General features: G+C 39.0%; 1 protein-coding gene and 1 non-coding gene across 4 annotated transcripts in view; both read left to right on the forward strand.

Annotated features, from left to right (window-relative positions):
- EPB41L5 (erythrocyte membrane protein band 4.1 like 5) overlaps positions 1-27,076 on the forward strand; it is a 163,467-nt gene that overhangs the window by 106,962 nt on the left and 29,429 nt on the right. For 2 of the 3 annotated variants that reach the window (XM_055572910.1, XM_055572911.1), the window contains exons 17-18: positions 9,593-9,756; positions 15,029-15,126. In XM_055572910.1, the coding sequence (XP_055428885.1) occupies positions 9,593-9,756; positions 15,029-15,126 (262 nt within the window). The remainder of the gene's footprint in view (positions 1-9,592; positions 9,757-15,028; positions 15,127-27,076) is intronic. The other variant, XM_055572912.1, reaches the window with a different exon arrangement.
- LOC129648147 (U4 spliceosomal RNA) lies at positions 5,636-5,773 on the forward strand. Its single transcript, XR_008712729.1, has one exon. It is a non-coding gene; the product is annotated as a U4 spliceosomal RNA (small nuclear RNA).

Raw genomic sequence — 27,076 nt, forward strand, 5'->3', positions numbered from 1 at the left:
AGCTCTCTTTGTTCTTACTATCTCTCTCATCAATTTTTGAAAGTTTTTTTTTTTCTTATTTGTGTCCCAGGCCCAGGGTGATTAAAGCACAGCCTTCATTCCTCTAGGAAAGCAGGCAGCAGTGGCAGTTTGTTTCCTTCCGCCTCACTCAGTATTAGGTCAACAAAATAAAAATGTCTGTATCGACCTTTGAACTTTGCCACAGCAGAAAAATTGAGAATCTTGTTCTTTAAAAAACTGTTAGAGGGCTTCCCTGATGGCTCAGTGGTAAAGAATCCACCTTCCAATGCAGGAGACATGGATTTGATCCCTGGTCTGAGGATCCCCACATTCCATGGAGCAACTAAGCCCGTGTTCCCCATCTGTGGAGGCTGTGCTCTAGAGCCTAGGAACCACAGCTACTGAAGCCCACTCGCCCTAGAGCCCACGCTCCACAATAAGAGAAGCCACCACAAGGAGAAGCCTCTGCACTGCAACTACAGGGTAGCCCCCACTCGCCATTAATAAATAAAATTATAAAAAACATAACTGTTAGAATACTTGCTTTTCTAGATTTTTTTTTTTTACTGTTTGGCTGTACTTCACAGCATGCAGGATCTTAGTTCCCTGACCAGGGATCGAACCTACACCCCTTGAAGTGGAGTCTTAACTGCTGGACTGCCAGGGAAGTCCATGAATTATTTTCGTATTTCATTTTCCTGTTGTTCATTTCATGGATAAAGATACATAGTTGATTTTTGTATATTGATCTTGTATCCTGCAACTTTGTTATTTCAAGTTGAACTAGATTATTTTTAGTTTTGAAATCCTAAATTTGACTAAGGTTTTTACATATTTAAAAATGTTTGTACACATTATAAAATTCATTTATTGGGACTTCCCTGGTGGTCCAGTGATTAAGGATCTGCCTGCCAAGGCAGGGAACACAAGTTTTGATTTCTGGTCCTCGAAGGTTCCACATGCCATGAGGCTACTAAGCCCATGCACCACAACTATTGAATCTGTGCCCTAGGGCTTGTGAACCGCAGCTATTCAAGCCTGAGCGCAGCAGAGCCTGTACTCCACAATGTAAGCTGCCTCAATGAGGAGCCCAGGTACCTTAGCTGGAGAGTGACCCTCACTTTCTGTGATTAGAGAAAGGTCGAGAGCAACCACAAAGACCCAGCATGGCCAAAAAGTAAATAAAATTTAAAAGTTCATTTATGGTAAATGTACAAGCCCATGATTTTTAGAAATGTATAAAATTGTACAATCACTACAGTCTAGTTTTCGAACAAGTTCAGTCTTTATAAATTTTACTTTCCAAGACATTTTGTATGAATGAAATTATACAGTATACAAGGTTTTATGTCTGGTTTTCTCCTAGAATAATTTTCAGATTTATCCATGTATTCTAGTGTGCTCCTTTCAGTTGCTGATTAATAATGCATTTTATGGATATATGGTGTTTTGTTTATACATTCACCAGTTATTGGAAATTTGCATTTTTTCCATGTTCTGGCTGTCAATAATGTTATAAGCATTCCTGTACATATCTTAGTGTGGACATAAAATGTCATTTCTCTTGAATAGACTCTGAGGAGGAAAATTGGTGATGGACAGGGAGGCCTGGCGTGCTATGATTCATGGGGTCGCAAAGAGTCGGACACGACTGAGCGACTGATCTGATCTGATCTGATCTGATGGTGAATTTATATTTTAACTTTTAAAGAAATTGACAAACGTTTTTCCGGAGAGGAAATGCTTGAATGTTCCAGGTCTTCACATCCTAGCCAACATTTGTTATTTTCTGTCTTTTTGATTACAGCTGTTTAAGAGAGTGAATAGTGGTGTTTCCTTGTTTTGATTTGCGTTTTCCGGAGGGCTACTGATGTTGAGCATCTTTTCATGTGCTTGTCAGCCATTAATCGATTGATTGTCTTTGCAGGAATGTCTATTTGAAACGTTTGCTCATTTTTATATGAGTTATTTATCTTTTTGATACTAAGAGTTCTTTGTATATGTTGGATACCAGTTCCTTATGAGAGACATGATTTGCAAAATTTTTCATTTCATCTGTGACTTCTCTCTTCATTTCAATCAAGAGTGTTTTTTTGAAGCTCAAGCATTACATTGTGATGAAGTCCAACTTCCCTTTTTTTTTTTTTTTATGGGTGGTACCTTTGGTATCATATCTGAGAACATTTTGCCAAACCCAAATCACAAAGATCTTTTCCTCCTGTGTTTTTTCCAGATATTTATTGTTTCAGCTCTTAACATTTCAGTATGTTATCCATGTTGATTTAACTTTTGTGTCGTGTGAGGTAAGGGTCTAAATTCACATTTTTGCATGTATTTTTAGTTGTCTTGACGCCAGTTGTTGAATGCCTATTCTTTTATGTGTTGATTTGTCTTGGCAAAAATCAACCATAAGCATTATGAATTCCGAACTCTCAATTTCATTCTGTTGATTTACATATCTATTAAAAATTTTTTTTATTTATTTATTTTTGGCTGTGCTGGGTCTTCATTGCTGCACAGGCTTTCACTAGTTGTGGCGAGCTAGTTGTCTTCTTTATTATGGTGCTTGGATTTCTCATTATGGTGGCTTCTCTTGTTGTGGAGCATGGGTTCTAGGGCACGTGGGCTTCAGTAGTTGAGTACATGGGCCCAGTAGTTTTGGTTCCCGGGCTCTAGAACACAGGCTCAATAGTTGTGGTGCAGGGGCTGAGTTGCTCTGTGGCGTGTGGGATCTTCTCAGACCAAGGATCAAACCCATGTCTCCTGTGTTGGCAGGTGGATTCTTCACCACTGAGCCACTAGGGAACCCCCTACATACCTATTTTTATGCCAATACCACACTGTCTTAATAACTGTGGTTTTATAGCAAGTTGCAGTATATATCCTCCAACTTTCTTCTTTTCCAGAATGCACTTGACTGTTCTAGCTTCTGAATTTTCATTTTTTTCATCTAATTCATGAACATAAAGTGTCTTTCTGTTTATTTAGATATCCTTTATTTATTATAGTTTTAAGTGTATAAGCTCTGCATGTGTGCTCAATCACTTCAGTCATGTCCAGCTTTTTTGACCTTATGGACTATAACCTGCCAGGTTCCTCTGTCTATGGAGTTCTCTAGGCAAGAATACTGGAGTGGGTTGCCATGCTTTTCTCCAGGGGATCTTTCCTACCCAGGGATTGAACCCAAGTCTCTTGTGTTTCCTGCATTGGCACAAGGGTTCTTTACCACAAGCCCCATGTGGGAAGCCCAACAAGCTCTGCATATCCTTTATTAAATTTATTCCTGTTTTTAATCTTTTGATGATAATTATTTTAATAACAGTAACAGAATTATTTTAATCTCAGTTTTCTATTGTTCATTGCTAGTGTATAGGCATAATTGAATTTTGCGTGTTGATCTTGTGTCCTGCCTCCTTGCTGAACTTGTTTATTACTTTCCAGGAGCATTTTTGTGGATTCCATTGACTTTTCTACATATAGGATTCTGTCATCTGCACATAAAAACCTCTTCCTTTGTATCTCTTTCTTTCTAGTTTGGGCCCTTAATTTACTCTGCCTTTTTTTCTTACTGCACCTTTTAAAACCTTCTGTGTATTGTTGAATAGAAGTGATAAGAGTGGAATCTTTGTCTTGTCTGACTTATAGGAGAAATAATTTGGTCATTCATCATTCAGTGTAATGTTGTGCTGTGCTGTGCTTAGTTGTGACCCCATAAACTGTAGCCCACCAGGCTTCTCTGTCCATGGAACTCTCCAGGCAAGAACACTGGGGTGGGTTGTCATGCCCTCATCCAGGGGATCTTCCCAACCCAGGAATCGAACCCAGGCCTCCCACATTGTAGGTGGATTCTTTACCGTCTGAGCCACCAGGGAAGCCCCAGTGTAATGTTAGCTGTTGATTTTTGTGTGTGTGTATTTCCTTTATCAGTTTGAAGACATTCTTATCTATTCTTAGTTTGTTGAGAGTTTTACCATTAGTGTTGTTGGATTTTGTCACATGCTTTTTCTGTATCTATTGAGATGATCATGTGGTTTGTTTCTATTAATATGTAATATTACATTAATTGATTTTGGAATGTTAAACTAACTTTGCATTCCTGTGAAAAGTCCCAGTTGATCATGGTGGACAGTCCTTTTTCTTCCTTGCTTGATTTCTTGTTGTATGTTTGGTATTGCTCCACTGTCAGGATAATAATGGGCTCATAGAATGACTTGGAGAATGTTGCCTTTCCTCTGTTTGTAAAATAGTTTGTTGATGGTTGGAATTATTTCTTCTTTTAAATATTTGATAGAATTTTTCAGGAGGTTTTCTGGGTCTGAGCTTCTCTTTGTGAGAAGGTTTTTAATTACCAGTTAATGTCTATACTTTTCTGCACCTATTCAGACTTTCCGTTTCCTGGAGTGAGCTGTGGTGGTATGTGACTTTTGAGGAATTTTTGCATATCATCGAAGTTGTTGAGTTTATTGGCGTACAATTCATAATATTCCCTTGTATCTTGTTAATGTTTGTAGGATCTGTAGTGATGTCACTCTTCCCATTCCTGATATTGTATATACATATTCTTATTTTTCTTTTTATCAGTCTAGCTACAAATTATTAATACATAAATAAATCAATTATTACATTGAGCTCAAAGAACTAGTTCTCAGTTTAATTCATTTTCTCTATTATTTTTCCTTTTATCTTTATTATTTCCTGCCTTCCTCTTCCTTTGCATTTAATATGCTCTTTTTCTAATTTATCAAGGTGTAAACTGAGGTCATTGATTTGAAAATTTTGTTCTAATGTAGATGTTTAATATTATAAGTATTCCTCTAATTATTATTTTAGTGGAATCCTACAAATATAGATGTGTTATGCTTTTGCTTTCATTAATTTAAAATTCTTTTCTAATTTTCCTTTTCATATCTTTTTTGATCCAGTGGTTATTTAGAAGTACATTATATAGTTTCCAAATATTTGGCGATTTTCCAAGAACTTTTTGTTTTGATTTATAATTTATGTTCCAGTCAAAGAGCATACATACTTTGTATGATTTGAGTCCTTTTGAATTTAACTCTTGTTTTATGGCCCAGAGTATGACCTGTCTTAGTGATTATTCTGTATGCCCTTGAGAAGATCATGTGTTTTGATGTTTTGGGTAGAGTATTTTCTAAATGTCAGTCAAGTAAAGTTGGTGGTAAGTGATGTTCACGTCCACTGTATCCTTGCTGATTTTCTGTTCTATCACTTACTGAAAGAAGGGTGTTGAAATCTCCAACCATAATTGATTTGTTTGTTACTCTTTGCAGTTCTTTCAGTTTTGGCTCCATGCATTTTAAAATGCCACCATTAAGTTAATAAATATTTAGGATTTTTATGTTCTCTTGATTAAATGACCCCTTTATCCTTATGAAGTGATCATATTCATTTTAAGTACTATTCTTTGCTCTTAACTCTACTTTGATATCAATATGTTCACTGTAGCTTTCTTTTGACTAGTGTTAGCATAGTATATCTTTTTCTTTCCTTTTATTTTTTATCTTTGTTAATTTGCTTCTTCATAGTTAAATTGTTTCATGTAGGCACCACATAACTGGGTTTTACTTTTTAAATTTTAACTGATAGTCTCTGCATTTGAAAATTGGTATGTTTCATCTTTGCACAGTGGCAGTATAGTCAGTGAGGTTTATCCATGGCACAGTTATTGTTAATTGAAAACTTTTCCCAATCCTCTGCTGTGATGACTTGAAATAGAGTTGACATTGGCAATTTTTTTAAAGTATTGAATTATTGACTATACTGGGTCTTAGCTGAGGCATGTTGGCTCTTTAATGGGCATGTGGGATCTTAGTTGTGGCATGTGGCATCTTAGGTCCCTGATCAGGGGTTGAGCCCAGCTACCCTGCCTTGGAAACTCAGAGTCTTAGCCACTGGACCACTTAGGGAAGTCCTGACATTGGCAATTTTTGACAGTCTCTGCAGAGATTGATTTTTTTTTAATGGTATGTTTATACTCTTTCCTTTTAATATGATTATTGGTATGATTGAGTCTGTCATCCTGCTGTTTGTTTTCTGTTTGTCCCATATGTTTCTTGTTTCCATCTTCTTCTTTTTTCATTAATTTTTTAAAAATTTCATTTATGTCCTTTTCTTATTCTTTAGCTATAACTCTTTGGTAGTTTTTTTTTTAACTTTAATGGTTACTTTAGCATTTATCAGTCAACGTTCCAGGAATATTATACTGTTTCATGTGTAGTATAACAACTTTACAGTAGCGTGCTTCTATTTCTCCTCTCCCAGCCTTTTTACTGTCATTTGTCAAACATTTTTCTTCTATGTGTGTTTTAGACCCTATAATACATTGTTCATTTTACTTCTGCCTGTATGTCTCCCTTCAATATTTTTTTAGTGCTGGTCTTTTGGTCATGAATTCCTGTTGTCTTTCTTCTTTTTTAAGATATAATTCACATTGTTTACCCATTCACAGCCAACAATTCAGTGCTTTTAGCACTGTCATAGAATTGCGCAACCTTTATTACAATTTTACTTTAGAATATTTTGCCCCTCACTAAAAAAACCCAAAAAAAACCCCACTTAGTATTCTTGCCTGGGAAATCCTATGGATAGAGGAACCTGGCAGCCTATAGTCCACAGGGTTGCAAAAGAGTCGAACACAACTTGTTGACTAAAAAACAAAAAAGAAACCCCATATCCACTATCAGTTGTTCTTCTCCACACTCACTCACCCTTTTGGTAAGGGAGGGATCCTCTACCCTAAATACTGTTAAATGGCCCAACATACAATGCCCAGCCCTGACAGCAGTTTACTAAACACATATACTCATGGCTCTAAGGAGGACTAAACCTCACAACGATGGGGATGTATCATGTCTCTCTTGGGAGCAAAGTGAACAAATGTGGGCTTTTTTGGGAGGCAGGCTTTATAGGAATGTGAGAATGAGTTGACCCTTGTTTACCACCAGGGGATATGATTGGCTTATCTGAATAATTTCACAGGCTGGCAAAGAAATGAAACTTACTTGATTAAGAATCTGGTAGGATGCAGCTGTTACAGTTTTTTGGAACCTTTTTCACTGGGAGGGCATATCGGATGAGAGTTGGGAAGCTCATGGTTAGGCCTTGGGGGCCATGAGGCTCAGGGACATCAAGACAGCCTTCTTATGGAATCCTAATTTCAGACCTTAAACCACAGCAGTTAATCTCCATTCCTCTCTAGCTTCTGACAACCACTGATTTACTTTCTATGTTTGTGAACTTGTTTTTTCTAGACATTTCATATAAATGGCCTCATCTGATACGTGGTATTTTGTGTCTGACTTTTTTCCCTTAACATTGTATTTTCAAGGATCATAGCATGTTTCAGTACTTCACTCCTTTTCTTGCTGATTATTATGCCATTCCATGTTCTTGCCTGGAGAATCCCAGGGACGGGAAAGCCTGGTGGGCTGCTGTCTATGGGGTCACACAGAGTCGGACACGACTGAAGTGACTTAGCAGCAGCAGCAGCAGAGGAGGCTAGGAGAAGGCAATGGCAACCCACTCCAGTGCTCTTGCCTGGAGAATCCCATGGAAGGAGGAGCCTGGTGGGCTGCAGTCCATGGGGTCGCTAGGAGTCGAATACGACCGAGCGTCTTCACTTTCACTTTTCACTTTCGTGCATTGGAGAAGGAAATGGCAACCCAGTCCAGTGTTCTTTCCTGGAGAATCCCAGGGATGGCAGAGCCTGATGGACTGCCATCTATGGGGTCGCACAGAGTTGGACACGACTGAAGTGACTTAGCAGCAGCAACAGCATGGACAGATCACGTTTTATTTATCCGTTCCTTAGTTAATGGGCATTTCCACTTTTGCCTATTATGAATAGTGACTCCATGAACATTTGGGTACACATCTCTGAGTGTATGTTTGTTTTCACTTTTCTTTGGTGTATATATAGGTTTTCCTTTGTTTTTGAAAGCTTTTTGGCTGGATATAAAATTTGGATTGGTAGGCTTTTATTCTTTACATGTCTTTGAGATACTCCTCCACTGTCCTAGTTTTCATTATTTCTGATAAGAAATCTGCTGTCCTCCTTATCTTATTCTTTTTGAATGTACAATGTTTTGGCTGCTTTTAAATTTTTCTTTTCATCATTGGTTTTAAGCAGTGTGGTTACAATGTGCTTTGGTGTAGTTTTCTTCATGTTTTTTGTGTTTAGAGTTTCCTGAAATTCTTGAATCTGTGGGTTTATAGTTTTCATCAGATTTATAAACATCAGTCATTTTTTTCTTCAAATACTTTTTCTCCCTTCCCCTTTTTGCCCCTCTCCCCACCACTCCAGGACTGTATCTAGTCGGTTATTCATGTAGTTGGTTGCTTGAAGTTGGCCCACAAAGAAGAACTGACATTTTCATTTGGGAGGGAATCCTTTTTCCCTGTGTGTTTTATTTTGGATAGTTTTTGTTGCTGTGCCTTTAAATTCAGTATCCTTTAAAAAATCTAATCTGCTGTCCACCTCACCCAATATATTTTCCATCTTAGATATTGTGGTTTTCATCTCTAGAAGCTTGGTTTGAGTCTTTTTTGTATGTTCTAATTTCTGCTTAGCTTTTTGAGCACATGCAATACAGCTATAATAACTGTTTTTAGTGTCTTTCTCTGCTAATCCTAACATGCTGATTTCTGTTGATTGATTTTTCTCTTTAGTATGGATGTCTTTTTCTGCCTCTTAGCATTTCTAATAATCTCTGACTAGATACCTGACATTTTGAAATTTACATTGTTGGATGCCAGATCATTTTGTATTCCTCTCAGTCTTGAGATTTGTTTTAGAATGCAGTCAAATTACTTGGAAACACTTTGATTCTTTCAGCTCTTTCTTTTATGATGTGTTAAGTGGATTTGTCACAAGGCTGTCTGGATAAATTATTCTCTACTCCTGAGGCAGGATCTTTTTCATACTCAGTACCCTTGTTATGTGTTTTTATAGTCTGTAAAGAAGGACACTGTGGCCCAGCATGAGTGCCACTAATTCTTTCCAAAGCCACACAGAAGGAGGAAATCCTTTTGGATGGCTCTTTTCCCAGTCTCAGGAGTTTCCTTCCACATGTTCCCTGATCAGTACCCTACTGCATCTCGAGGGGAGCCTTCTGCAGACCTCCAGGATTCTCTCCTGCCTGGTACCCTGTCCAGTGAACTCCAGCTGTCCTGGTCTCCCTGGACTGTCAGCCACAGGACATCTCTGTGCCCCACCTCACTGCAATCTCTGTATTATGACATGGAGATTCTCTTAAAACAAGGACTCCTCGTTGTTTTCTGAATCTCAGAATTTCTGCCTTTTTGTTGTCTGATGTCTAATATCTTGAGAATTGTTTATTTTCCCCTTAGGTTATTTCAGTTGGGAAGCTAAATTCAGCCCCTTCTTCTCCAATTTGGATGGAAGAGAATCTGCCCAAAGGTTTTGACAGATGAATAAACCACTTGGCATATGAACTCTTACATGATTTTTTTTTTCTTAAATGACTTTTTTTCCAACAGATTTTTATTAGTGTTTTAAATTCTTTTCATGATAAATGTCTTGATCTAAGTATGTTTTCTGTTACCTTTACAGCTTGCCTCTGAAGATTGATTTGCTAGATAGTCCAGACTTACTGGAAACAACCATTAATGAGGTAGCTGGGGCACCTGACACCATGGACACCTCCCAAGCCCCAGGTGAAGTGAGCACAGCCACCAGGCAGGCTGAGTTAGAGGGACCTGAAGGTGAGCACAGGAGTAAGTAAATGTTCTGTGTGATATCAGTGACATTAGTTTATGTCTTTTGAAATGAGCTGTTTGTCAGTCACTTCAAGAGTATTTTATGCAGCAGCAGTTGAATTTGAAATTTTAATGTAGAATAGACATTAAACATAATTTAAACATAAAACATAATTTTAATTTAAACATTAAACATAATTTAGTGTTATGCCTTCTTGCCTTTTTGGCTTAAGGGTCCATTGAAATGTTTAAGATCACATAATTGATACCATTAAACATTTGTGTCATTTATAAGTCATTAAACATTTTTGAATTTTCAAATTTGCTTTTTGTTTCTTGAGTGAAAATCAAGAGAAAAATGTTTCCTTAGAGATTATCTAGGGCACAGGATTGAACAAATGTTTGGACATTCCATTAGTGCATAGGAAATATTTTGTTATTAATGAGAGCTGTTGTTGCCCAGACCCACAAAAATAAATAATCAAGAAAGAATGCTGATCTCCTTAACTTTTTAAAAGGTTAAAAGGAAATAAGAAATTGCACATATTTCTGTCTATTTGTGAGTTTGGTTTGATATTAAAACATAACTGTCTTTAAACAAAAGCTTTCTGTTGAATTTCAGTGTAAGTGTGATCATTTAAAAGCAGCTTATGTTTACATGGCTCTTGGCAATTTTGATTTCTTTTTCTAAAATTAAGCACCATCTTTTAAACAACTTATAGGAAATTGCCAGTGAGTATGCTATTCTCTCTGAAGAGTGTAAAATACAGCAATAGGATTTAGTAATTTAGAAAGATGTGATAAAAAATTTCACAGTGCTTCTGGTTCATAGAACATGCTGAATTACTGCTGGTAGTGGGCTTCCCTGGTGGCTCAGAGGTTAAAGCATCTGCCTGCAATGCAGGAGACCTGGGTTCTATCCCTGGGTCAGGAAGATCCCCTGGAGAAGGAAATGGCAACCCACTCCAGTATTCTTGCCTGGAGAATCCCATGGATGGAGGAGCCTGGTGGGCTACAGTCCACGGGGTCATGAAGAGTTGGACACGATTGAGCAACTTGACTTTCACTTTCAGTTGGTTTAAAAAATCTGTTCTTTTGTTCCTGAAGTAACCACTACAAATGCAGTGTTAAACAAATGTTCTGGCATGTTATATATTATGTTTTTATTGACAGCTACCATATTTAAATTGTTTTTCTGAGTCTGAGGTCTGGGAAACATAAATTCAGTTCAGTTCAGTTCAGTTGCTCAGTCATGTCCAGCTCTTTGCGACCCCATGAATCGTAGCACGCCAGGCCTCCCTGTCCATCACCAACTCCCAGAGTTCACTCAAACTCACGTCCATCGAGTTGGTGATGCCATCCAGCCATCTCATCCTCTGTCGTCCCCTTCTCCTCCTGCCCCCAATCCCTCCCAGCATCAGAGTCTTTTCCAATGAGTCAACTCTTCGCATGAGGTGGCCAAAGTACTGGAGTTTCCAGCTTTAGTATCAGTCCTTCCAAAGAATACCCAGGACTGATCTCCTTTAGAATGGACTGGTTGGATCTCCTTGCAGTCCAAGGGACTCTGAAGAGTCTTCTCCAATACCACAGTTCAAAAACATCAGTTCTTTGGCGCTCAGCTTTCTTTACAGTCCGACTCTCACATCCATACATGACCACTGGAAAAAAACCACAGCCTTGACTAGACGGACTTTTGTTGGCAAAGTAATGTCTCTGCTTTTGAATATGCTATCTAGGTTGGTCATAATTTTCCTTCCAAGGAGTAAGCGTCTTTTAATTTCATGGCTGCAGTCACCATCTGCAGTGATTTTGGAGCCCAAAAAAATAAAGTCTGACACTGTTTCCACTGTCTCCCCATCTATTTCCCATGAAGTGATGGGACCAGATGCCACGATCTTCGTTTTCTGAATGTTGAGCTTTAAGCCAACTTTTTCACTCTCCTCTTTTACTTTAATCAAGAGGCTTTTGAGTTCCTCTTCACTTTCTGCCATAAGGGTGGTGTCAAACATAAATTAGCTTTGATTTATTCATAATTTCAGAATGATGTTCTAATTTGATTTTTTAAAAGTAAGAGTTATCAGGTTAAGAAAACATTTCTGTTACTCAGAGCACCTTGTTTTATTATACTTTGCAAATATTGTGCTTTTTTGCAAAATGACAGTTTGTGGCAACCTTACATTGTCAGATAATGGGTAGCATTTTTTAGCAATAAAGTATTTTTTAAATAAAGTATGCACATTATTTTTTTAAACATAATGCTATTGCATGTTTAATAAGTAGACTACAATATAGTACAAACATAACTTACATGCACTGGGAAACCAGGCAATTCACATGACTCACTTCCCTGTGGTGATCCAGAGCTGAACCCACAGTATCTCCAACGAATGCCAATATTTCTCATGTACTTTTTTTGCAGCAATTGTTTTTGGTTATTTTCCAGTTTTCACAGCCTTGCTCTGGACTCTGTCTCTTGTTAGAAATAGTCACTCTTTGTCACTAGAAAGATGTGATATGTAACAGATAGAGGCCATCAGTGTTTAGATTCAGCCAGAAGCAAGATTAGCTTAATATGAAATATTTTCAGGATTAACATAAAAAGTCTCTTTTATAGAATGGCAACATTGATTCTGTTTTCATTTTATGTCTGTCCATTGTATATATTAAAAGATGCTTAAATTAAAATTTTAATTTAATTAATTTGGAAGAAAAGCTGTGACAAACTGAGATAGCATATTAAAAAACTGAGACATTACTTTGCCGACAAAGGTCTGTCTGGTCAAAGCTATGAATTTTCCAGTAGTCATGTATAGATGCAAGAGTTGGACTGTAAAGAAGACTGAACACCAGAAAATTATGCTTTTGAGCTGTGGTGCTGGAGAAGACTCTTGAGAGTCCCTAGGACTGCAGGTAGATCAAATTAGTCAATCCTAAAGGAAATCAATCCTGACTATTCATTCATTGGAAGGACTGATGCTGAAGTTGAAGCTCCAACACTTTGGCCACCTGATGCAGAGTCAACTCATTAGAAAAGACTCTGATGCTGGGAAGGATTGAAGGCAGGAGGAGAAGGGGACAATAGAGGATGAGATGGTTCGATGGCAACACTGAGTCAATGAACATGAGTTTGAACAAGCTCCGGAAGATGGTAAAGGACAGGGAAGCCTAGTGTGCTGCAGTTCATGGGGTTGCAAAGAGTTGGACACCACAAAGCAACTGAACAACAACAACAGTTGTCTGGATTTGAAAAGTGTTTAAAATTCTTTCAGCACTGCAGTAGTGTCCTATGAACAATCAACGTTTATTTAATACACACTTTCTAGGAGATTATATTGATTTTGAGGAATTTGGTAGAACAAACTAAGGATGCTTAGAAAAGACAAGACCAAATTAGACTTAATAGCTTCAAATATTCAGAAGCCTTTTATATCAGGGAATTTATGTCACTTTCTTAGTGAATCTTGAATCAGCAGTTTGAAAATATAGCAAAGCCAAATTGAAATGAGTTTAAGAAAGAATCTTTTAAACTGTTCTTGCCATATATCAGAAATAGATATCTTACAGTGAGTGGGCCCCATTACAGAAACTATTCAAGCAGTGCTTAAATACTGTTGGAAGTTATGACAGAAGAAATTCTTGAATCATGTAGGGATTTCATTAGTAAGACTTATCCAGTTGAGACTCAGAACATTTGCTCAGTGTCAATCAATGAAGCTAGAGCATTTTGATATTAAGAATTAAGGTCTTATACCAAGATACGAATCTTGGTGTCCAATTTATTGTATATTTTCTTTTGGTGATGATGTCAAAACCCTGATTGACTTAGGTAAATAGATAATAAATAGTAACATAAGAAAGAAAAGCATTTAGCCTACAGTCTCAGGATATTTCTCAGCCAAACAGAAATAGCAGAATAAGCTTTATTTTAACCAGTTCTCCCTCACCAGCACAAGCCAGCAGTATTAATTTAACAGCATAAGCTAAAGTGTTGTGGTCCCAGCATCATCATGTTAAAATTTAGTGTCAAATCATTTGAAGCATAAGAAAAACAAGAGGTGGCAATTAAGTAAGAAAATGAATATGGAAGACTTTGTGATTAATGTTGAATTCGTGATTCTCAGTTTTGATTGTACATTAAAATCACCTAGAGGGTTTTAAAAACTACAAGTGCCACTCAAAGCTGGTGCACTGGGACAACCCTGAGGGATGGGATGGGGAGGGAAATGGAAGGGGAGGTTCAGGGTGGGGGACACATGTACACACCCATGGCTGATTCATGTCAATGTATGGCAAAAAACACTACAGTATTGTGAAATAATTAGCCTTCAATTAAAATAAATTAATTAAAAAAAATAAAAACTACTAGTGCCATAAAACTGCCTTCAGAAATCTGATATTGTTATTCTATGGTCTGCTCTGGGAATCAGTATATCTTAAAAGTTCCCAATCTGATTCTAATGTGTAGCCAAGGGACAGATTTACAGAGTTAATTGATGAACACTTTAGAAGATCTCTCTGACTGAGCGGAAATGACTTCATAGTTTTCCCTCCTTTCTTTTCCTTGATTGCTTAGAAATTATTAAGCATTCAGTAGCTTTTTCGGTTATGTGGACAATGTATAAATTCAAATTCCTACCAAATTGATTCCTGCACAATAAGAACACCTAACAGTTGTTAGTTGAAATAGAATTCATTGTATTTAATGTATCATCTTTTCAGTGGTTGGAGGATTTTACTTGTATTGTACAGTCTGGTTGCAGGTAGTGAAGATAAGATGCTTATCCTGCATCACACCTGACTGGTGTCACCAGTATTGATAGGTTGAGTAAGTGAGTTAATAAAAGTGTGTTCTTCATCAGTTTAGTTTTAGGCCCCATACAGTCAGGAAACAAGGAGAAGAAACGGCTAGGTGCTAAGGTTTTGCAGGAGGAGCTTGGGTTGTGCTTAGGAAGGAAGGGTGGTGTCACAGGTGCTCTGTGCCTTTTCGCTGAATCTCTTAGCTGGTGAGCTTTCTTAACCCTTCGTGCCATGGAGAGTCTACATCGAGTGGCATTTTAGGAGCAGAGCAGATACAGGAAATGTTCCTGTTTAGGTTAACTCTTACTCAAATCAATGGTGAGTTTCCTGGTTATAGAAGGAATGTCTGGTCCAAGGTGATATGGATTATTACCTTTTATTGATGGTAACTGGTATTGAGGGGAGGCAGTGAAGAAAGCCTGAGTCTGTACACTTAGAAGCTGTGACAGCATGGCAGACTAAGTGGCTATTTACCTTTTTTGTTTTCCTCCAGCATTCATAGATGCCTCAGAGAAGCTCAAACACCTTGAAATGGAAAACAGTCCTGTGCCAGCTCCTCACCCCAACGTGGATGTTAATATTAACAACCAGGTATTCAGAGATCTCCTTTGCATGCCTGTCATACAGCCCCAGACTTCCCAGAAATGTTTTCCATCCAAAGCTAATACTTTTTCATTTCTTTCACTGGGAAATCTATCTGTGCTGAAGTCTTAAAACTTGTTATATAATTTTAAAAGGTGAAATTTGTGGATATTTAGGAGGAAACTTGGACAGCAAAGTTAAGAATTATAAGGTCATCTCATGTTTTTTCTTTAGATTCAGCCCATCTCTTCTCTAATTATGTTCAGTGAGTCTTGATTTAGTTGAAAAAATTAATTGAAAGCCTTTTAAATTGTAAACAGATTTGTTTGGAAGGGAACTGCTCTGTAATAACCGAGGATGAGACGCTAAAGCATCATCCCTCATACCCTTCACCATCCTGTACTCTTGGAGTCTTTAGGCATGTGGTGGGGTGACATACCAGTTAAACCAAATAAACCTCAGTTAACTATTTGACTGTAATTAAATTTTTTTTATTATTTCTACATTAAATAACTTATAGCAGTAACTATAGTGGGAGTAGGATAAAAATAATTGTCCCCAATAATGGAAGAGTCAATTTTAGGTAATAATCTGGAGACAGCATTTTATTTTTTTCCTATATCTAGGCAATAGATAACAAAGACCTGCTGAATGAATTTTGTTTTGGCTTAATTTTAAAGAGGAAAAAGGAACATCTGACTTGCAGTTCTCTTTCATCCTTGGATAACTAGCTGGACTTCTTCAGAGACCAGTATGGAGCACAGAGTGACTTTCTTCTTTCCTTCATAGTCATTGTTATAACTGTCCTTTAGAATATGTCTTTTTTTTTTCCATCCTATTACATTTTTCATTGAAATGTCTTTTAGAAGCTGATTCAATTTCAGAAAGCCTTTCCGTTTTTGACCCCTCAGTAATTCTCAATTATATGGTCTCTTTCCTTCACATTGTCAGTTTTTCTACTGTCTTTGCAAGGTAGGGGAATGCAGGGTCAAAGTCAGAGGGTTAACTGAAAGCTTTCAATGAAAGCTTAGGTGGTTAACAGTTTGATAAAAATTTAGTGGAGGCCTGGAGTGATTCTGAAGAAGATTGAGGCCCAGTAAATCCTGACAGGGTGTTGAAGGGTAATTGTTGCACAGGAAATTCATTGAGCGGCTGCTTGTTTTTTGGCAACATTCACTGCATATTTACCAGAGGATCTATTAGATTAGTTATGAAACCTTGGAAGAGTAAGAATAAGTGTGGGTTCAAGACAGGAAAGGGAATATGAGAGAGGGTTAGGTGAAGGATGGTGTGCCATGAAGAAGTTTTGGGGGCTCACATAGCTAGGAAGATAATAGCTAATATTTGGTGAGGGCTTACTCTATGCCAGGCAGAAATAATAAGAAAGAATTCAGTGCTGTACTGACAAATAAGAGATGTCAGACTACCCTACCTCAGCTCTTCAACTAGTGCTGTGTACAAGTTTGTCAACTGAAAAAAAAAAAAGCACAACCTAAAAGTTGAGAGTTATATGTTATTTGACAGACTTTCTTAGGACTTCAAGCTTGGGAGACAATATCTCAAATAACCCTGAGAGACTGCTTCAAAGAGGGGAGGAGGAGCCCGGATTCATAGGAGTTTTTGCAACAAAGACCTGGTCATAATCATCAAAAGATTAGTATTAATAAAAGAAAACCAGCTATCTCAGATTAAGGAATTTAGTACTTTTCTATGTATTGATGTTCAGTGTCTTAAGTCATGTCTAACTCTTTGCCACCCCATGAATTGCAGCACACCAGTCTTCCTTGTTCTTCATTGCCTCCTGGAGTTTACTCAAACTAATGTCCATTGAGTTGGTGATGCCATCCAACCATCTCATCCTCTGTCGCCCCCTTCTCCTCTTGCCCTCAGGATCTTCTTTAGTGACTCAGCTCTTCACATCACGTGGCCAAAGTATTGGAGCTTCATCTTCATCAGTCCTTCTAATAGTATTCAGGGTTGATTTCCTTTAGGATTAACTGGTTTAATCTCCTTGCAGTCCAAGGGACTGTCAAGAGTCTTCTTCATCACTCAATTTGAAAGCATCAGTTCTTCAGCACTCAGCCTTCTTTAGGGTCCAACTCTTAGATCCATACATGACTAATGTAAAAACCACAGCTTTGTCTGTACACACCTTTGTTGGCAAAGTGATGTCTCTGCTTTTTAAAATGCTGTCTAGGCTTGTCATAGCTTTTCTTCTAGGGAGCAAGTGTCGTTTAATTTTGTGGCTGCAGTTAACATCCATAGTGATTTTGGAGCCCAAGAAAATAAAATCTGTCACTGTTTACTCTTTTCCCCATCTATTGGCATGAAGTGATAGGACTGGATGCCATGATCTTCGTTTTTTCAATGTTGAGTTTTAAGCCAGGTTTTTCACTCTCCTCTTTCACTTTCATCAAGAGGCTCTTTAGTTTCTCTTTGCTTTCTGCCATTAGAGTGGTATCATCTGCATATCTGAGGTTGTTGATATGATCCAGGCAATCTTGATTCCAGCTTGTGAGTCATACAGCCCAGCATTTCGCATGATGTACTCTGCATATAAGTTAAATAAACAGGGTGACTATACACAGCCTTGACGTACTCCTTTCCCAATTTTGAACCAATTTGTTGACCCTATAGACTGTAGCCTGCCAGGCTCCTCTGTCTATGGAATTCTCAAGGCAAGAATATTGGAGTGGGTTACATTCCCTTCTCCAGGGGAATCTTCCCAACCCAAGGATCAAACCTGGATCTCCTGCATTGCAGGCCAGGGAAGCCCTTGGTTTACTGTGTATAGGAAGATGTGAGAGTCTGGGCTCACTGCAGTCATTCCTGTGATACACACTTCAGCTCTCTGGGGCTAGCATTGTGAGTTTCCTCAGAAGCACCATCAGGGTGGCTGCAGAGGCTGACTACTATGTGGGCTTCACAGTGGGCTGGTTGGTTGTCTCCATCCTGAGTTCCTTCAGGGCTCACTGTCCAGTGGCTGAAATGTCCTGGCTTGATGGCTGCAGCATCCTTTGTTTACCGATACAGCAGCAGTTTCAAGTTGATTCATGTGTTTTCTTATATCTGATGGTGCTGGATCTTAGTTGCAGCACATGGAATCTTTTAGTTACAGCTTGTGGGATCTTTTTCCCTGACCAGGGATTGAACCAGGGCCCTCTGTATTGGGAGTAAGGAGTCTTAGCCCCTGGACCAGCATGGAAGTTCCTTGATTCATGTTTTATTTATATGACACACTTTTAATCCACTCTGATTTCTCTACCTCTGCCACTAACTGTTAATGTTTGCTTAAGGAATGCAAATTAATCTTAATATCAGCTTTACTAAGTATAGTAATTTTAGGATGAAAAGCCTATTGTAAATAAAATATACTCTAAAGCAAAGTGTCAGATGTTGGATGTTTAGCTCTAAAAATTGGGTAACTGAGAAGCTCTTTAGGCTAATGGAATTTTCAGATGGCAATGAGTGGAAAGTACAGTGTGAAAGGCAAAATCAGGATCTATGAATACTTTGAAAGGCTGGAATCATGGATTGGATTTAAGACTGTATATCATGACAAGTCTGACACAAATGTAGGGGTTAGGATCAAGAGGTAGAATGTAATAAGTATGTGTAAAAAAAGTTTGTAAACAGTATGAAGTGTAACTGCTGAAACATATCCGTTGTATTAACTGAAAGGGCTTAAAAGGGGAGCTCCAACCATAGTATTAAAAAGGAAGAGAGATAAACATGATTTTGGAAAACTAAAGTGGTTTGAGAAGAGAAGGAGTACAGTGAAGAATCTTGAAGCACAGTTGTAATGAGGCTCAGCAGTCTCAGGAAAGAATACTTCAGTTATCTGAGGAGCTATGATATAACAGGAAGTAAAGTATTGATAACTGGTTTTTTAACAGTCTTGGAGAAGAGCTAAGGTCAGTGAGTGATGAAATTAGGCAGATTTCACCTCAGTGTAAGAAAACACATCCTAACACACCTGGGAATTGAACAGATAGCTAAGAAAGCAGCAGATTCCCTAATGTGGGAAGTTCCTCAGGCTAAGACTAAAGTCAGCCTTTGGATATTTTGGAGGTTGGATGTACTTGGAGGTTGGAGCATTCTTGCCACCTTGGGACACCCTGAATCTCGGGTTCATTGTTGGGATTCTTCCGCTTTCTGGGTGCCTCCTGGTATGGGGAATGTGTTCACAGTGTCTGCCTGATCTGTGTCTTTGGAGTCCTTTAGGGCTTATGCTGTGTCAAGACTTGAAGACTTTTCAGTTACCTTCCTCCTCTTAATTACTTGAGACAATTCCAGAATTCTCTTTATCTTCAGATTTGAAGAATAATTTTTTTTCTTGGTCCTTGATCAGAAAATTTTTAAAATGCTTAAAGTAACAAAATATAAGCTGCATTTGTTAGTGAGGATGGGGACGTGGTTAAGGCATGACCTTTAGCAGATAGTCTTTTTGGTGTAAAGGTTTAAAAGAAAGGCGTGATGACTATGTTCTCTTGACCACAAGTTGGCAGCCTCTTTCATTAAAGGTCAGTAAATATTTCAGTCATAGTAGCCATACAGTCTCTGTCATTGTACTCAACTGTGCCACCATGCCATGACCATGGCCATAGCCATGTGGGCCTGGGCATGGCCATGTTCCAGTAGAGTTTACTTACTAAAACAGATCGTGGGCCAGGTGTGACCTGTAGGTTGTCTTTCTCTTTTTGTTGGGAATGTAATACTACAGCAGATTGCTGCCACATGTGACTTGGAATAATCTTTGTCACTTTTAATCTTTTTTTTTTGTACCCAAACCTTAAGAAGGTATAACCAAAAAGTATATCAAAAATAAAAATCTGCACTCTGAAGAAAACAAAGGAGAAAGATGCATTTATTACCTGGATTTTGACCCACGAACCTTAGAACTCAAGACTGTGAACGTAGTAAGTTCTGAGTTGCTGACAAATTTAAGTGGTTTTTATGGGATAAATACAGAAGTTATTTGTTGTTGTCGGCTGATTAGTTGCCTGGTGGTCTTCTTTCTTATTTAGATCAGAGCAGCTGAATCAGGGGAACAAGGAAGCATAGAGCTGCCATGAACAGACTTGCATGGGGGCTTGGCTGGTGTCCTGTGCCAACCTTTGGGAAGAGTTGTACGTCCCCATGAGGTTAGGTTAAGTGTCCTCTGTGTGCCTACATTGGCTGTCTTCATTCTGTCCCTGAAATAAGTGACTCCAAATGTTTCAGTTTGGTTCTATAAGTAGTTAACTTTCTTTTCCTCTACCCTCAATTTGGACACAAAAGTGTGGCAGTTGGTCTGATCTCCCTTTGGGAAATTGAGTCAGTCTTCAGATGTTAGCCATACAAAGGCCACACTTCTCCAGGGATCAGTGAGCTATTGCATATTATGTAAGGTAAGTAGAAATGATACTTCTACAAACACAAAGGCTAATACTCTCTAACAGTAATTGCTGTAGGGGGAAAAAATAATTTTTCCCTCTTCTCCTCTGAGTTGTTGGCTGAGACTTCTGTAACAAAAGACAGATTAACAAGAGAAAAACAGAAGTTTACTGTTATGTGTACTTCATGTACAGATGGGAGATACCAGGGGAGAATGAGTAACTCTCAGGCTTAGAATTCCAGCTAAATACCATCTTCAGCTAAAGTCAAACGAAAGAAAAGTGTAGGGGAGGGTTCAAGGAAAAGCAGGGTAAACAGAAGTAAGGCTTCTTATGCAGCTTTGAGTCCTTGCTATTCAATGATAAGAGTTTGAGTTGTTTGCAGGGATGAATGTTGGTCTTTCCTAGTATAAAGGAAGGAGGGACTCCTTTGTAAATTTCTGTGCTGCTTTTAGATAGATAGGAGAAGGACAAAGCTTTTCTTATATCTTCTGCTTCTCAGTTGCCTTCAGCTCAAAATAACATGCCACAAGGTGACATATTTGGGGATGACACATTCTGATACCCTCACTGCCATGACTTTTTCAGCTGGAACAATAGTTGCTTGCTAAGTGGAACCAGAGATCAAATTGCCAACATCTGCTGGATCATGGAAAAAGCAAGAGAGTTCCAGAAAGACATCTATTTCTGCTTTATTGACTATGCCAAAGCCTTTGACTGTGTGGATCACAATAAACTGTGGGAAATTCTGAAAGAGATGGGAATACCAGACCACCTGACATGCCTCTTGAGAAATCTGTATGCAGGTCAGGAAGCAACAGTTAGAACTGGACACGGAACAACAGACTGGTTCCAAATAGGAAAAGGAGTACGTCAAGGCTGTATATTGTCACCCTGCTTATTTAACTTATATGCAGAGTACATCATGAGAAACACTGGGCTGGAAGAAACACAAGCTGGAATCAAGATTGCCAGGAGAAATATCAATAAGCTCAGATATGCAGATGACACCACCCTTATGGCAGAAAGTAAAGAGGAACTCAAAAGCCTCTTGATGAAAGTGAAAGTGGAGAGTGAAAAAGTTGGCTTAAAGCTGAACATTCAGAAAACTAAGATTATGGCATTCGGTCCCATCACTTCATGGGAAATAGATGAGGAAACAGTGGAAACAGTGTCAGACTTTATTTTTGGGGGGCTCCAAAATCACTGCAGATGGTGACTGCAGCCATGAAATTAAAAGATGCTTACTCCTTGGAAGGAAAGTTATGTCCAACCTAGATAGCATATTGAAAAGCAGAGACATTACTTTGCCAACAAAGGTCTGTCTTGTCAAGGCTATGGTTTTTCCAGTGGTCATGTATGGATGTGAGAGTTGGACTGTGAAGAAGGCTGAGCACTGAAGAATTGATGCTTTTGAAGTGTGGTGTTGGAGAAGACTGTTGAGAGTCCCTTGGACTGCAAGGAGATCCAACCAGTCCATTCTGAAGGAGATCAGCCCTGGGATTTCTTTGGAAGGAATGATGCTAAAGCTGAAACTCCAGTACTTTGGCTACCTCATGGGAAGAGTTGACTCATTGGAAAAGACCCTGATGCTGGGAGGGATTGGAGGCAGGAGGAGAAGGGGACGACAGAGGATGAGATGGCTGGATGGCATCACTGACTCTATGGACATGAGTCTGAGTGAACTCCGGGGGTTGATGATGGACAGGGAGGCCTGGCGTGCTGTGATTCATGGGGTTGCAAAGAGTCGGACACGACTGAGCAACTGAACTGAACTGAACTGAAGTCTCTTTGGTTGTGTCCGACTCTTTGCGACCCTAAGGACTGTAGCCCGCCAGGCTTCTCTGTCCATGGCATTCTCCAGATGAGAATACTGGAGTGGGTTGCCATGCTCTCCTCAAGGGATCTTATTGACCCAGGGATTGAACCCACGTCTCTTGTGTCCCCTGCATTGGCAGGCAGGTTCTTTACCACTAGTGCCAACTGGAAAGCCTGAAACAATAGTTTCTAATATTATACTAATATTGGTGCAGGTGTTTTAAAAAATAATTTTTAAGTCTGGAAATCAGGCTATTTAACTGCTGGTATCTTAGAGTTTATTAGTTTATATAGTAGGCCAGCCCTAAAAATTCACATCCCCTTTGTCATGATGTCAGGGACTCTTCTGGATTCATGTAAATACATTCAGCAGTTTAAGGGGAAGAAACAGCTTATAAAGTTGTTAAAACCTTTGTGTATATTTAGTAAAAATTCAAGGTAAATTGTATTTATTCTTCTAAAGCAGGATTCTTGCAGATCTCAGATCTACCCAAGAATAATTATAAGAGGTGTCTTAAACCCTATGCCATTGAACACATATTCTTTTTTCTTTTATTTATTTTGGCTGCACTGGGTCTTAGTTGCAGAGAGTGAGGGGCTTCTTTCTGATTTCAGAGCACAAGCTCTAAAGTGCTCGTGTTCAGTAGTTGTGGTGCATGGGCTTAGCTGCTCTGTGGCATGAGGAATCTAGTTCCCTGATCAGGGATCGAACCCACATCTTCTGTATTGGACAAGGTGGATTCTTAATCCCTGGACCACCAAGGAAGCTCCTATTCTTGCTTTAATTCAGTTACATATTTTTTAGGAAAGTGGGTCCAAATTTTATTAAATTGTCAAAAAGAGTAAACCATACCAACGTTAAAATAACTGTTTGCATCTTCCCAAAGTTAGAACTAAAAAGAACTTCACTTTACTTAAAAGGCTTATATAATTTTTTAAAATTTAATAATTTCAATTTTTCTGAGGCATTTAAAGAAGGAGCTCTCAGAAATAAGATCTCTCTGTGTTTAAAAAAAAGTACCGTTGTTCTTTTGAATTTTACTGTTTACACCAATTCTTTGCCTTATGTGTTTGACTGTATAAATGGCCTACCTATGTTTTCTAGCCAAGATTGTTTCAAGAGTGGTTTTGAGTCTGGATCTAATGGCATTCTGGTTCAGAACTTGAAACCAAGTCCCCCTAAAACTGACTTCCCCTGCTGAGTTTGTGATTAATCTATCTAAAAAATGATTCCCTTCCTAATATTACCCCTTTTCCCCTCAGAATTGGGAAGCATCAAATAAAAGGGAGAATTGGACCCCAAACAGGACCTGTGGAGCCATCCCATGTACAAAAAGCCTCTCCACATCCCTGTTTCCTGTTTGTAGGAAAAAGGCGGTAGTCTCCTGGGCCTTCTCCATGTTCCAAAGAGCAGAGTCTAGCAGTTAATGTTTAGGACAAGAGTATCACAGGACTCCTGGTTTGTTCTGAAGGGATGTGGCTAACTGTCTGTGCCTGTCTTTGAGTTGTTCTGCAAAAACTAAGACCGCCCCACCCAGGTGGGGGATGATGACTACATGATGACCACAGGCAGGTAGTCCCCAGACTGGTTGGAGCCAGGAGGTTAAGGTTCTCAAGACATCACCCTATTAGCTCATCACCAACCAATCAGAGGGCTTCCCCAGTGGCTCAGACGGTAAAGAATCCGCCTGCAATGTGGGACACCTGGGTTCGATCCCTGGGTTGGGAAAATCCCCTGGAGGAGAGCATGGCAACCCACGCCAGTATTCTTGCCTGGAGAATCCCACAGACAGAGGAGACTGGTGGGCTACCATCCGTAGGGTTGCAAACAGTTGGACATGACTAAGCAACTAAGCACAACCAATCAGAAGAACGCCCACAGGCTGATCACACTTCCTGGACCCTGTCCCCTCACACCATCTTTAAAGACCTTTGCCAGAAAGCCATCAGGGAGTTCTGGTCTCTTGGTGCCCTGCAAACAAACCCCTAGTTTTCTGCAAACTCCTGCTGTCAGTTTGGCTTTCTGCACTGCAAGCACATGAGTCTTGGCTCGTTAACAAACTGAAGTAGACTTTGGATCCACTTTAACCTGACATTAGCTCCTAATTAAGCTGATTCTGACAGTGAGGACTGCTCTGCAGGAGAGTTTGAGCATCTGGTCTTGTTAGAACAGGTCTAACTTGGGATGTTTAGGAATCAGGGTGTCTTTTAAATTATTTTGGTCTTCTGTTTGCACATTTTGGCCATCCAAGGCAGATATATTAACAGCATAGTAACTGGATATTGTTGGATTTGCATCCTATAATAAAACTATATGAAAATATTTTATAGCTATTACACTGAACTTGTATTTCAGTAATCTTTCTTTTATATACATGGAAGGTAATTGTACAAAATACAGATTTTATTTATGTTTATTTCTGGGATTTTTTTGGTCATGCCATGCAACTTGCAGGATCTTAGTTCCCCAGTCAAAGATTGAATCTGAGCCCTGGCTGAGAGTGCTGAGTGCTAACCACTGGACTGCCAGGGAATTCCCCACAAAATGTAGATTTTAAAAAGCAAGAAATTATAAAACTTCCATTATCCCAATCCTAAGAGATAAATACAGTTAACATTTTAAAGATACGTACTTCCAGCCATTGATATGTGATAAATATTTTTAAATTAAAAATGCAATAATATTGTTTTGTAGCTAATCAATTGTAATCTCTTTATTTCAATAACACATTATTGTTAATAGTTAAATGGCATGCATAGGTCAATGTTGTGTTTGCTCAGTCTCCTATTAGACATTTCACTAATTTTCACTGTCATAATCAGTGTTGTGATAAACAGTCTTATAAATAAATATCCTGCATTATCTTTGATTATTTTCCTAGAAAGTAGAAGTGTTAGTTAGGTTCAGGAATTCCCTGGTGGTCCAGTGGTTAGTATTCAGTTCTTTCATGCTGAGGGCCCACGTTCAATCCCTGATCCAGGAGCTAAGATCCTTCAAAAACCACTCAGCATGACAGAAGTGTTAAGTTTCAGAAATAATTTTAAAGCCTTTGGTACTTTTGCAAAATTGCCTTCAGAAAGATGGTAACAGTCACAGGTACTTTTGTGATGTGTGCATTGAATCCTTGATTTTTAATATAGGCAAGAAGAGAAATATCTGCCTAGGTCTGTGGCAGGTTGCTTTGAGATGCTGTGACATGCAAATATAGATGTTGAGCAAATAATACAAAATCTGCAATGTAATGCTCTCTGAAAAGAAAATGTCAGTGCATTTGAACTAGCCATTCTTGTTGTTCAGTCGCTCAGTCATATCCAACTCTGCAACTCCATGGACTACAGCATGCCAGGCTTTCCTGTCCTTCACCATCTCCCGGAGCTTGCTCAGACTCATGTCCATTGAGTTGGTGATGCCATCCAACCATCTCGTCTTTTGTCCTCTGTGGGCTTCCCTGGTGGCTCAGACAGTAAAGAATCTGCCTAGAATGTAGGAGACCTGGGTTTGATATCTGGGATGGGAAGATCCCTTGGAGGAGGAAGGGAGGAATCCTCTTGGACAGAGGATCCTGGCAGTATACAGTCCATAGGGTCACAAAGAGTCAGACACAACTGAGTGATTGAACTAGCTATGCTATGCTATTTTTCCTGCCTTCATCAGTCAGTTCAGTTGCTCAGTCATGTCCAATTGTTTGCGACCCCATGGACTGCAGCACACCGGTCTTCCCTGTCCACCACCAACTCCCAGAGCTTGCTCAAACTCCTGTCCATTGCGTAGGTGATGCCATCCAACCGTCTCATCCTGTCATCCCCTTCTCCTCCTGCCATCAGTCTTTCTCAGCATCAGGGTCTTTTCTAATGAGTCAGTTCTTCTCATCAGGTGACCAACGTATTGGAGCTTCAGCTTCAGCATCAGTCCTTCCAATGAATATTCAGGACTGATTTCCTTTAGGATTGACTGGTTGTATCTCCTTGCAATCCAAGGGACTCTCAAGAGTCTTCTCCAATACCAAAGTTCAAAGCATCAATTCTTCGGCGCTCAGCTTTCTTTATGGTCCAACTCTCACATCCATACATGACTACTAGAAAAACCATAGTTTGAGTATACGGAACTTTGTTGGTAAAGTAATGTCTCTGTTTTTAATATGCTATCTATGTTGGTCATAGCTTTTCTTCCAAGGAACATGCGTCTTTTAGTTTCATGACTGCAGTCACCGTCTGCAAGGATTTTGGAGCGTAAGAAAATAAAGTCTTTCACTGTTTCCATTGTTTCACCATCTATTTGCCAAGAAGTGATGGGATCTGATGCCATGATCTTAGTTTTCTATATGTTGAGTTTTAAGCCAGCTTTTTCACTCTCCTCTTTGACTTGCATCAAGAGGCCCTTTAGTTCCTCTTCGCTGTCTGCCATAAAGGTGGTGTCATCTGCATATCTAAGGTTATTAATATTTCTCCCAGCAGTCTTGATTCCAGCTTGTGAGTCATACAGCCCAGCATTTCACAGGATATACTCTGCGTGTTAAGTTAAATAAGCAGGGTGACAATATACAGCCTTCTTGTACTTGTTGCCCAATTTGGAAACAGTCTGTTGTTTCATGTCTGGTTCTAACTGTTGCTTCTTGACCTGCATACAAATTTCTCAGGAGGCAGGTTAAGTGGTCTTGTATTCCCATCTCTTTAACAGTTTTCCACTGTTTGTTGTGATCTACACAGTCAAAGGCTTTAGCATAGTCAGTGAAGCAGAATGTTTCATGTTCCAGATTTTTTTCTGG

The sequence above is a fragment of the Bubalus kerabau genome, chromosome 3 (genome assembly GCF_029407905.1).
Source record: "Bubalus kerabau isolate K-KA32 ecotype Philippines breed swamp buffalo chromosome 3, PCC_UOA_SB_1v2, whole genome shotgun sequence".
Lineage (NCBI taxonomy): Eukaryota > Metazoa > Chordata > Mammalia > Artiodactyla > Bovidae > Bubalus > Bubalus kerabau.